The following is a 13,051-nucleotide window of genomic DNA, read 5'->3' on the forward strand; positions in this document are numbered from 1 at the left end:
GATAAAAGAAATATCACAAATATTTGTAATTATTTTATTTTATGACTCTGCTATTATAAATTTCTTTTACATACTACTTAAAACTTATGTAAATAATATTTCAGTAATATATTAATATATTTTTCAACAAACCTTATATATTGGCTAATTAGATATGAACCGTAATAATTTTTATTTATTACTCACATTTCTACTGTGCGCGTTTTAATACATTAAAAACCGAGTACGATGCTTTAAGCAACTAAAATGATTGTAAATATATTTAGAAAATTACTTGAAAATGTATAATGACCAAATATTTAATAATCGGTATAATGACCAATGATGAATATTCTTACTTTAGTTAATTGATACTTACAGATACAAACGAATCAAGATTCAACGTGATAATGACTACGCTATTAAATTCGATGGGAATCATAGAGCGTTTCATAATTAATAGAAGACTCTTTTTTTTGCTGTCATCAAGTGTATACCAGGTGATGTTGTATATGCTGTTTGATAGCGATTTACTCTGTGAAGTAAAGATGTCACATATTATGAACATGATATCACATATTATGAACAGAATATATCGCATTTTAAAATACAATTCTTTTAAAAATTATTATAAAATGTTTTTAATTATACAATTACACAAAATTTAATTTCGATACACAAGTTTGATAAATATACATATAATAAAATGACTTTACAGATAAATTATATACTTTTAACTTGAGCTCGTTTCCAAACCAGCAATAGAGGAAGATCTGCGCCAGCATGCATGCTGTGTACAACATCAATATAATAAAGTCCGCAAGTATCGTTGCCATCACCAATTTGTATAAATTAGCACACACCACCAGCATGCTCACCACGAATTGAAGAGCAATGATCTTCGTAAAGTTCATATTCACCGTTTGTGCGTATCTGCAATTAGATAAAGAACCTCATAAATTTCTATATTAGGGGTTTCACCTCCGATTTGGTTCAAAATTTACATGAAGCTTCCTTTCGGCTTACAATTAAGAGTTACGATATTTTAAAGGCAGGCAAACAATATGTTCTTGGGGAAAATCATCAAGTGATGATATCATAATTCTTAATTATAAGTCAAAAGGAAGCTTCATGTAAAGTTTGAACTAAATCGAAGGTGAGACCCCTAATATAGAAATTTACCAATCTTATTGTTAGTTTAATTTCTTATATGCCATTATTCGCTAATTAATAATCTCGTAATTTTCAATTTTCGCTTTGATAAAAAAATTTCGAACAAAAAAATAGGTTCACACGTGCAGAAGTATTCCGTACGAAACACCGCAGTCGTAATTTTTGAAATAAGAGAATTGCTTTAAAAACTAACTTATATATACGGTCGTGGTGACGTACACAGTTATTGAGCACATGTCCATCATGCGAGACTTTTGTTAGCCGATACTGCAAAATCTCAATCTGGCAGCAGATCTGCTGTAAGAGCCCGGATATCAAGCTGTCGCAGGCGATGTTTATATTTGCGGCAATAGTCATGCCTATTAGTTGGTGGATGTATGTGGGATAGAATATAGTAGGTGGCGAATAGTCATACGGCAGCCATACTCTGTATGGCAACTTCCTTTCCACGCCGTCTGTGAAGGCAGATCCTACAATCATGATCCCTACTGTTGTTTCGACAAGGATCACGTACCATAATGCATATTTCCTGCAAAATATGATTTTTATTAAATATGTATCATTTTTATTAAAGGTACACTGATAAAACAATATAGTTGGAATTACTATAATTTATAGTATCCTGAGGCGCCAAGCATATAGAATAGTGCTAATGATATAATGGAATAGTATAATATTATATTACTAATATTTTTTACAATAGAATTTACTATAAAAATGAATATCTCGATTATAATTTTTTTTACCACTCAATTATAGCCAATTTTATCAATTCGACTTTATTATCAGTGTGTTTACGCTACAATACTGTTTAAACAATAAAAATAGAGCTATACAGATACGTTTATAAATACATTTCACTCGCAAAATGCGGCACTTACTTTATCGCTTTATTATATTTTTGTTGAATCATTTCCTCGCTCGATTCTACTGTTGCGAAAGGTTTCTCCGCAAATATAGTGATTATCTCCGTGATATTTTTATGATTTATCCATACGGCAATTATTTTATAGGCCGCAACGGATATCGATACCATCATGTATATACTGTCGCTGATTTCGTCGAATTTATCAATATTCAATAAAACATTCATGATTTGAGATATCGTAAATGTGAATAGAATGACAATTAATAATATTCTATAAATGCTGTACATTCTATGTTTGGGTAGCGACATCCACGAAGGCGGTAGCCAGCATCCGCTGAGAGTACAGAGTAGAAGTGTAAACTTCATCTAAAGTGATTTTATTCTGCCAATACAAGGTAGTCTTTTAGTGACGTGATATACTTTTTTTATATCTCATATAAAACAAAGAAAAAAAGATATACTTTTTTTATATCTCATATAAAACAAAGGAAGAAAAAGATTTTATGAAAATTAAATAATAATACAGATGCTACATTACATATTAAAAAATTGCGGACGAATTTCCGTCGAAGAAATATTTTTAAAAAAATTATTTCATGAAAGAAATCTTATAAAATAAATAAAAAGCACAAATACTAATCTTAATTTAGAATTATATAATTCTATTTTTTAACTCGTAGTTTTGACGTACAATACATGTTCTACTTGCAAGATTTTGTAGTTAATTTACCCACTTTGCCACAAATATTTTCCAAAATAATGTACACCCTTCCGGTAAATCTCGCAGGAATTATGTAACTCAATTGCGCATAGTTGCACGTCAAATTTTTACAGAAGAACGGTATATATCCAGAATGTCTATAGTTCTCACAAGGCGATTTTCTGGTAGCGATGTTGTTCACTAAACCCCTTTTTATCCACTTCCATTATTATTGTAATGATAGTCTTGTGACGATGCAGAACCCTTGCAATGGAGAATAAATAATATTTCCATAAAGTAAGAAACAAATCAAGATAGAATAGCTTTGAAAATTAATATAGAACACCAAGTAGTAATTTGTCGTTATGAAGTATTCATGTAAGATGTTCTCGTGCGTTGACGAAAAAATATTTTATTTATTTATACTATCGCTACCATTTGATATATCATCACTCGCTACGTTTATCGATTTGTCTACGATTGTCGACGAGGAGCATCGTGAACATCGAGTAACAAAGTAGTGACATTAGCGACATAATATCGAAGCGGTTTTTAAACATTACCTCTCTTATGTTGCGTTTATTATAGAAACTGAATAATATTATGCAAGAATCATCTAATATGCGCTAAAAAAGGTGAGAATTGATATATGTAATATTTTCAGTGCATAATGCATCTAATAAGTAAACAAATATTTTCTTGTTGGTAATTCTGAGATAATATTCGATTTATTCCACTTATTAAAACAAAGTATTATTTCGCTACTTATAATAATTAGATATTTGCTTCTGCATACTTTGATATCTATTACGTATGATTTCATAATTAGATTAGATATGAATAATAATTTTTTTGCAATAATAATAATTTCCGTTTACTTCAATCTACTATTCTTGCGTTTGATGTAACAAGTTGAAGGCTGAGTATGACATCTTAAGCAACTGCAAACAATTAATTTAAACTGCTTTGCAATGTTTACAGCAAAATTTTCATAATGTTTATTGTCTTTTAACAGTACTTACAGCTGCAAACGAATCAAGATTCATCGTGATAACATATGCGCTACTAAATTCAATAGGAACCGTTGCACGCTTCATAATCATTAGGAGACCCTTTTTGCAGCTATTACTAAGCGTCAACCATTCCATATTGTAAATTTTATTTGCCAAATGAAGACTCTATAAATAAAGACAAAAATATCACATATTATAAATAAAAGATACTAAAACTTTTAGTTTCCAAAACTGTTTACTTCTTGTTATTCTAAGTTACTCTTCAAGTATAATAATTCTATTATTTGATAAAGTTATTTTATTTTAATAGAAAAAATTATATATACTTTTATTTTGACTTCGTTTCCAAACCAACAATAGATAAATATCTGTGTTAATATGGCACACGTATACGTTGTCAGTGAAATAAATGTCACATAATCCGTTACCATTGCTAGTCGATACAAATTCGAACACACTACCAACATGCTTACTGCGAACTGGAGAGCGATTATTTTTGCGAACATGTTATTCACCTTGTACGCGTATCTGCGATTAAATGAAGGTTTCTCAATCGGTCTGAACAGTAACATTTATTCGGAAAACAATTAGCAATTGTCTTACGAGACGGAGCTTTGGATGAGAAGCAAATTTTTGGAAGAGAGAAATTACTGAGAAAACTGACTCAAAAATAAGATTATGATGAAGAATGCAGTCGCCTATGATGCCTTCATCGTGTACGAGTTTCGTCAGTCGATGCTCCAAGATTTCGAGTTGACCACAAATTTGCAGCAAGAGTCCGAAAATTAAGCTCTCACAAGCGACATTCACTATACCGGAAGTCGCCATGCCTATTAATTGATGAATGTACACAAGAAAGTACACGGCAGGAGATGAATAGTTAAATGGTATCCATGCCTTGTACGTCAAATTTCGTTTTGTGAGTTCTGTCAATACAGACATCATAATCATCGATGCGATTGCTATCACGATGAGAAGTAAGTATCGCAACGTATTGTTTCTGAAAAATAATTATAAAATTTACACTAATTTATTCGTTTTATACTTTTCAATTAATACAATTAATATAAAATTAATTATAAAACTTATTTTAATTAATTTAATTTGATTAATTCATTACATGGCGTTAACGCGTTATTTATACAGATCATATAATAAAATATGCACGATGTAAATACATCAAAGCATCAACATTTATAACAGTAATTCGAAATCCTGTGCTTACTAGATAAAATATCATTGAGAGACAGTTACAATGATATTTACTTGTAAAATTTTAAAATAATACTTACTTTGTAATCTTTTCAAACTTCCGTTGAATCGTTACTTCGTATGATTCACAAGGTGCAAAAAGTTTGAATGTGAATACGTTGATGATCATCATGATATTTTTGCGATCTCTCCACATGTAAACCTGTTTGTAGCTTGCGACGAATACGGTCAGCATCATGTATAACGAATCAATGAATTCGTCAGAGTTTTCAACGTTCAGCATAATGTTCATAAATTGCGATATCGAAAAAATACATAGTGCAGAACCGAGAAACATTGCATAAGTTTTATAAATGATGTGTTTAAGTAACGATGTCCATGAAGACGGCTGCCAACATCCAGCGAATGCACAGATTAAAAGTGTGAATCTCAGTACGCGCATTAGCTTCTCTAATTATCGAGCTTCTCTAATGTAATTTTACCTACATCAGTTATTAATAACGTTACATTATAATTTATCAAATTCATGAAAATATTACTGTTTCTTATAAAAATATGTTTTTCAAAAAATAAAAATTGTATGAAAATATTGAAAATGAAATTTTTGTGTTCTCAAAAAACTATTTTGTATGTAAATTGTATATACATTACTTTTGAAATTAACTGTTTGATTTTATTTTTTAACATTAAACTTTTTATATATAATGTATAGTATGTATTGCACTTACAAAAATTTCTGACCCGCTTGTACGAACTATATGCATCTGCATTTAGTTCTCTATAGTTTTCAAAAATATGATTCCGTTTATTATACTTTTACCAGTTATTTCAATTTTATAAATTTAATTTAATTAACCGCTCGTCATGCCTCACCTCAGGCATTAAATCAAATGCGAAATACAGAATGTCTATAGCCCCTCGTGGCATATACGTGTACATACATCAATAATGGTACTTCTCAATAGCAATATTGTCGTATTCCCCTTTGTATATAGATACATATATCTGTTATTATCATAACTGTTAGTATCATTATCTACATACATATCCATACGTTTTACGGAAATATCCTCACGAAATAATACTTTGATAAATTGAAACACAACATTATTTCAAGATGTCCTATAAGAAAATTGCATAATACGTCAGTATTTTCATGGCAATACATGACAGAAGAAAAAAGGTTCTTAATAAAACATTCTTAATAATTGTTCTCAATAAAAGATTAAGTGTTCATTTCATAATATTTTGATCTATGTAGCTTCATAAAAGCTTCTTTTCTTTATCTACAGACTATATTTATTACTTTTTATGATACGATCTACAATTTTATTAGATATGTGCTTTCGAATGTACGTTAACAAATCATTGACGTGCTTTATACTTATAAAATGTTGGTGGCTCGTACGTTCAATATGTACATTTTTTAAAAATATATTGTATACGACCTGACATCATGGTGTCAAGATATATCACAATCTGTGACATATTCTATTGAATACAAATTTTATGTCCATCGTTTCTTTCGTCAAGCACAAACAAGATAAGAAAAGAAAATTCTAATTCCTAAATATAGAATTTTTCAGATATCATATCAGATTGATAGCATACATTCTCTTATTGGGATATTTTATTGGTATTTACATTTTCGCTTTGTGTATATGTGTATATGTTCCTCTCATCTACTTTTAATTATTGTTATAATATCTGTAATATCTGATCCCATTTTTATTGAAAATATCTACATGAAAAATCGATATTTTTAATATAAAGAGTTATTTTAATGTAATGGCATATGATATAAATAAAATATTAAGAATGTTTATAATCATTTTATTTATATCTGAGTGCAAATATACATTTGTAATGTTTTAACATAACGTTTTTATTCACAATTTTCAATTTCATAAAAATACTTTATTTATGGTTATTTTTTAAAGAATTTTCGGTAAAAGTACTTGCTTGGCAGGATTTTACGAACTTTCTGGAAATTATATTTATCTATTATTAATAAGATATTAATATATTTACTTTTTGCAATATATACTTCCTTTTATTGATCACGTTATCGTGTGTGATACAGCACATTGAAAGCTGAGTATGATAGCTTAAGCAACTGTAACAAATTAAACATAAATTATTTAAAATGTTTGCAGTGAAACTGATATCATTTTGTCATTATTGATTGATACTAACATTTAAATACGAGTCACGATTCATCGTAATTATGGAGATGCTTTTGAATTCAATGGGAATTTTAGCGCGATTCATAATTAATAGAAGAGCTTTCTTGGTGCTAACGGTAAGTGTTCTCCATTCTAAATCGTAAATGCTATTTGCTAAATGCAGACTCTGCAAGCAAAAAAAGAACAAAATATATATAGGGTAAGGCACCTACAAGCCACCTGAATATCTCGGCTGTTATTGGTGATAGAAAAAAATGTGTCAGACCAAACTTGCATGGTTTCGAGGGACACATAATTTGTTCTAAATAGTTTTTTATTAGGTGGACGCGTAGAGGTCATATGAAGGTCAACTTCGTTTTTTTAAATGGTATATGTTTTTTTACGTACCATCTAGTAGAGCGTTTGAAGATGCGCACATTGATCTACGGGTCAAAATCATTCAAGGTCACTGAAGACTAAAATTTCTAAGTGCTAGAACTTTTTCATTTCTGAGTCTACGGTATTTTCAATAGCAGAGAACTCTAGGCAATATAAAAAATATAGATATCAACAACTCAGAACTTCTCGGAAAAGAAAAAATTTCTAACGGCTAGAACTTTTTCATTTCTGAATTTACGGTATTTTCAATAGCAGGGAACTCTAGGCAATATAAGAAATAATGATATGAACAACTCAGAACTTCTCGGAAAAAGAAAAAATTTCTAAGGGCTAGAACTTTTTCATTTCTGAGTTTACAGTATTTTTAATCACAACAAAATTACCTTTTTAAAAAGGTACAAAAAAGCGCCAAGTATACGCGCCCGAAGTTCTTTCAAAAAAGAACTCTACAAAACTAATGATATCAACAAATTGCGCCAACTAGGTACAATGGGTATTTATGCAAACCAGAAAATCTATTACTTTTTATTATTACTCTTTGGCCGATATTCATTGTTGATTCTTATTTAAGACCATCTTAAGTACATTCATAAGATATTTGAATTGATACGAATAAATATTTTAATACATATACATATATAAATATGTCAATACAAATGTGTTTTTTGAAAATACTTGGCGCTGCTAAACCGAATAAAACATTCTCTTAGTATTTAAATAATCTAAACATTACAATAATTTGCTTAGACTCTCATTTACACAACAACTTGCCGAAATGTACAAATGTAGTTAATTACACTTATTCTATACTTAACTCTAATGTCTCACACACACACGCGCGCGCGTGCGCACGAGAGAGGGGCACACACACACACACCTAACTTACATACACAATCGCCGAAATACACACACACACACACATTCACAAGAGAGGAAGAAAGAGAATAAGGCAATTAACATATTGGTTCGATTTGTTGAGAATTTTTTATTCGGTTTAGCAGCGCCAAGTATTTTCAAAAAACACATTTGTATTGACATATTTATATATGTATATGTATTAAAATATTTATTCGTATCAATTCAAATATCTTATGAATGTACTTAAGATGGTCTTAAATAAGAATCAACAATGAATATCGGCCAAAGAGTAATAATAAAAAGTAATAGATTTTCTGGTTTGCATAAATACCCATTGTACCTAGTTGGCGCAATTTGTTGATATCATTAGTTTTGTAGAGTTCTTTTTTGAAAGAACTTCGGGCGCGTATACTTGGCGCTTTTTTGTACCTTTTTAAAAAGGTAATTTTGTTGTGATTTCACACATTTTGTAGTGTGAAGTATTCTTTTTTATACTATATGAGGATTTGCATAACACGAAACATTATCTGTATTTTGTAAACCATGTAAACCCCAAGCAATATTTTGCCGTGATATTTGATTTTGACAATTCTCTTGAAGCAATTACTTTTGACAATGCCCATGGAACATCTTTCACTTTGCGATAGCGTTCTTTTGTAACAATAAGTTACAATGAGATTTTGAGGCATAAAACTTAAAATTTAGGCTCGATTGCACCTTTGTGTTTTTATAAAGAGCACAAAAAAAAGAGACGAAGAGTGAATTAAGAGTGAATATTCTCAATTATAAACTTTATAATAAATATTTTAAATATTTTACTATTTTAATTTTTTAATTATATCGATATCTTAACAAATGGCAAAGTTAGCTATTTTTTATTTAAACAAATGGTAATAACTTTTGACAATTCAACTACAAACGAAACAACTAGAAACGATTTTGAAAATGATAGCGCAAGCGGATTCGCGATATCTTAACAAATGGCAAAGTTAGCTATTTTTTATTTAAACAAATGTTAATAACTTTTGACAATTCAACTACAAACGAAACAACTAGAAACAATTTTGAAAAAGACAGCGCAAGCGGATTCGCGATATCTTAACAAATGGCAAAAGTAGCTATTTTTCATTTAAACAAATGTGAATTAATACCTTTTGAACAGTTCAACTACAAACAAAACGAAACTACAAACGATTGTCAAAAAGTCAGCGCAATCAGATTCGCGATATCTCAATCCGTATATCCGTGTGACTTACACATGACGGTCGGGTCGATAAGTTAGAGTTTTCTAATGTAGAGCCTCTACATACATATGATCGTTATGTTGAGTCACACGTAAATGGAGCTGCTGCCATCTCGACGAAAAAGAACGAACTGTACAAACGACGACGACGTTTCTTAAATGAAATTTTCCATTTCATCCAATTTTAGACTTTGCATCGCCATATCTCCGCTCGTAGGGTACGTACAAGAAAAATAAAAACACTTTTATTATATAATTCGACCCCAAGCTATCCATTGAGCCTACTTAGAAGTTGATCCGTTCAGCGGTTATTGAGATCTAATAATCTGAGTGTCTGCGAAAGCGTCGCTTCGCGTAAAGAGTCACGGTGCGGTCTCGCTGCACGTATACTTGGCGCGAGACACTACCGTGTCTCTTGATAGCAGAGAACTCTAGGCGATATAAAGTAAATTATTTTCCCTTGCAGTTGGCCTTCAGTGACCTTGAATGATTTTGACCCGTAGATCAATGTGCGCATCTTCAAACGCTCTACTAGATGGTACGTAAAAAAACATATACCATTTAAAAAAACAAAGTTGACCTTCATATGACCTCTACGCGTCCACCTAATAAAAAACTATTTAGAACAAATTATGTGTCCCTCGAAACCATGCAAGTTTGGTCTGACACATTTTTTTCTATCGCCAATAACAGCCGAGATATTCAGGTGGCCTGTTTTGGGTGCCTCATCCTGTATATATTACATTATATTACAAATATTACTTTATAAATTAAAAACATATTACTTTTAGTTGTTTCAATTATCTATATTACTTTTTATTTAATAATTTATTATTATTATTAACATATTATATCTATTTTTGATAACGTTTGATATATAAACAAGATTACTTTAAATAAGATACGTACTTTTAATTTAACTTTGTTTCCAAACCAGCAGTAGAGAAAAATTTGCATTAATATAGCAAATGTATATGTTGATATTATTAGAGTAGTTATATAATCGTTTTCAACGACTGCGACAAATATTCGATACAAATTTGAACAGACTACTATCGCACTCGCAACAAACTGTATAGCAATTATTCTTGCGAACACGTTTACAGCATATGTGTATCTGCGATTAAAAAAAATTTTAATTCTTTTTCTTGGAAATAGCTATTAAAATTATTCACTAAAATTATTCAATAATTGCATTATCGCACTTTATTAGATATAATACTAATTAAATTAAAAATTGAAGACAATAATTAAATCATAAGGAAAAATATAGAGTATTTCGAATTTCATTCGCATCTTTTAGTACTTACAAATTCTGTAAGTAATTTATCACTGAAACATAATACCTCAAAAATGTGTTTCAGAATTTATAAATGAAAAAACGTTTTAGAGCAGAAAGTTTGCGATCAATCCTTTTCTTCAATGCTACTTAGGATAAGAATATGAAACCAAGAATACAAAAACGGAGCCATACTTCTCTTGCGCAATCCAATTTCTTGGAGTTACAAATTGTTTGTACAAGAAACTAACTCGAAGATATAATTGTGATAAATAATACAATCACGCAGGATGTATTGGCCACATACCATTTTTGTCAATCGATATTCCAGAATTTCAAGCTGGCAACAGATATATAACAAGAATCCACAAAGCAAACTGTCGCAAGCGATGTTAACTATACCAGAGGTGACCATGGCTAATAATTGATGAGCATATACAATATAAAATACAGCAGGAGATGAATAATCGAATGGTATCCATGCCTTGTACGTGAGATTTCTTTTCATAAGATTAGTGAAAATAGACATTGAAAATATCGTTATGACGGATAACATCACGATGTTTAAATACCGCGACGTATTAGTCCTAAAAAGCAATCATAATAATTATAAAAAATATATCTTCTTAAATTTAGCCGGTTATAACATAGTCTTTTCATAGAAAATTTAATAAATATATTATAAAAATGATATAATATTTACTGTGACATTTTCTCAAATTTTTCTTGAATTGTCACTTCGCATGAATCACATGATGCAAAAAGTTTTTCAGAAAGTACGTTAATTATCGCCATGATGCGTTTATAATTTATCCACATAGAAACTTGTTTGTACGCTGTAACAAATATGCTTAACAACATGTATAAAGAATCGGTGTAGTCATCAGAGCTATCAGCGTTCAAGATGATGTACATAAATTCAGATATCGTAAATAAATACAACAAGGATGTAAGAAACATTGCGTAAGTTCTATAAATTATTATATATTTAAACGATAACTTCCACGAAGGCGGTTGCCAACATCCAGCGATCGTGCAGATTAAAAGTGTGGATTTCATTACGCTCATTTCAATTCTTTCCTTGTTATTTAATTTTGCCTATATAAATTATTTTTTATATTAGATTCCATTGTGATCAAGTATAAAACTAAATAAATTTAATATAAAAATAATAAAAAATATTATATATGTTTCAAGCACAATATTTGTAGTGCTTGTATTTAAGTAAGCATGTATTTTATAATAGCATTTTGAATAGTGCAATTCTATTGACTAATGTCTAATTTTTCGATATATAACGCACATCTTATACTTACACAGTTCTACAGTTGAATTGTATTGTTGTATATTTTATTCTGTGCATTTAAAGTATTTGTCACAAATTTTTGCCAATCAATTTTTGCCACATCTTTAAAAATAACTTATAGTATTCGAACAATTTTTGCTTTTAAGAAAGAATTAAATAACGTCAATTTACACGAAAGAACGGAATACATTGTGAATGTATTTCACAGAGCAGAGTTTTGATAATAGCTTCGTTGGTCAATTTTTTTCTCGTTAAGCTGTGTCATTACCGTAATATCGATTTTGCGAGGACGCGGAATGTTATTTTTATGAGGCAAAATATATAACATATTTAGTTACGATTCACATAAAAATGTCATTTATTGTATGTTGATTGTATATAAGGTGTGGCAATAATTATTACCATCTTAAATATCTTCGAATTTATGTGATCCAGAAGAAAATTGGTGTAACCAAAATTTCACAGTACGAAGGAGGCTATCATATAGCAATAATAATTTTTGTCCAGGTGCGCTTCGGAGATATCAAGATCATCTTCATTTTTTAAATGAGATTGATATGTTTTTTTATAATATTTTATAATAGAATATTAATAATATGATAGAAGATCTCAAAACAAGTTCAAAATCTATAACACAAGATTAAAAGTAAAAGAAACTATAAAAATGCAGTCCTATACGATATTATTGGTTCTTATTTTTTATCGATGGACATCTAAATGGCAACAGGCTACGCTAATTTTCTTGAGTACGCATTAGGTTCTTGTTAGAAATGTTGCCATTTAGATGTCCATTGATAAAAAATAAGAACCAATAATATCGTATAGGACTGCATTTTTATAGTTTCTTTTACTTTTA

At 29.8% G+C, this 13,051-nt stretch overlaps 2 protein-coding genes and 1 long non-coding RNA gene across 3 annotated transcripts; 1 reads left to right on the forward strand and 2 right to left on the reverse strand.

Moving 5' to 3' along the window:
- Nucleotides 1-119: 119 nt before the first annotated feature.
- LOC105276312 lies at nt 120-6,667 on the reverse strand. The gene is made up of 12 exons (XM_011333835.3): nt 5,674-6,667; nt 5,026-5,427; nt 4,398-4,733; nt 4,060-4,291; nt 3,743-3,898; nt 3,609-3,661; nt 3,284-3,311; nt 2,034-2,386; nt 1,346-1,681; nt 711-912; nt 359-514; nt 120-241 (listed from the first exon to the last, which is right to left on the reverse strand). The coding sequence occupies exons 2-12, from the start codon at nt 5,385-5,387 to the stop codon at nt 191-193; spliced, it is 2,265 nt and encodes a 754-aa protein (XP_011332137.1). The 5' UTR covers nt 5,388-5,427; nt 5,674-6,667; the 3' UTR covers nt 120-190.
- Nucleotides 6,668-6,968: 301 nt separating this feature from the next.
- LOC105276055 (odorant receptor 46a) lies at nt 6,969-12,763 on the reverse strand. Its single transcript, XM_026972598.1, has 5 exons — nt 11,593-12,763; nt 11,141-11,476; nt 10,520-10,727; nt 7,142-7,297; nt 6,969-7,061 (listed from the first exon to the last, which is right to left on the reverse strand). The coding sequence occupies exons 1-5, from the start codon at nt 11,955-11,957 to the stop codon at nt 7,011-7,013; spliced, it is 1,116 nt and encodes a 371-aa protein (XP_026828399.1). The 5' UTR covers nt 11,958-12,763; the 3' UTR covers nt 6,969-7,010.
- On the forward strand, nt 7,013-11,302 carry LOC113562631. Its single transcript, XR_003407024.1, has 3 exons — nt 7,013-7,247; nt 10,975-11,121; nt 11,221-11,302. It is a non-coding gene; the product is annotated as an uncharacterized LOC113562631 (long non-coding RNA).
- Nucleotides 12,764-13,051: the final 288 nt, after the last annotated feature.

Source organism: Ooceraea biroi, chromosome 9 (genome assembly GCF_003672135.1).
Source record: "Ooceraea biroi isolate clonal line C1 chromosome 9, Obir_v5.4, whole genome shotgun sequence".
NCBI classification, from domain to species: domain Eukaryota; kingdom Metazoa; phylum Arthropoda; class Insecta; order Hymenoptera; family Formicidae; genus Ooceraea; species Ooceraea biroi.

What these genes read in the sequence shown, in the direction of transcription:
- LOC105276312 (XM_011333835.3), bottom strand. Translation starts at nt 5,387, where the DNA reads ATGCGCGTACTGAGATTCACACTTTTAATCTGTGCATTCGCTGGATGT. An exon ending in ATAAACGCAACATAAGAGAG is followed by an intron (nt 2,387 to 3,283) that starts GTAATGTTTAAA and finishes AAATCACTTTAG; the next exon opens with ATGAAGTTTACACTTCTACT. An exon ending in AAATATAATAAAGCGATAAA is followed by an intron (nt 1,682 to 2,033) that starts GTAAGTGCCGCA and finishes CATATTTTGCAG; the next exon opens with GAAATATGCATTATGGTACG.
- LOC105276055 (XM_026972598.1), bottom strand. Translation starts at nt 11,957, where the DNA reads ATGAGCGTAATGAAATCCACACTTTTAATCTGCACGATCGCTGGATGT. An exon ending in AAATTTGAGAAAATGTCACA is followed by an intron (nt 11,477 to 11,592) that starts GTAAATATTATA and finishes ATTGCTTTTTAG; the next exon opens with GACTAATACGTCGCGGTATT. An exon ending in ATCGTGACTCGTATTTAAAT is followed by an intron (nt 7,062 to 7,141) that starts GTTAGTATCAAT and finishes AATTTGTTACAG; the next exon opens with TTGCTTAAGCTATCATACTC.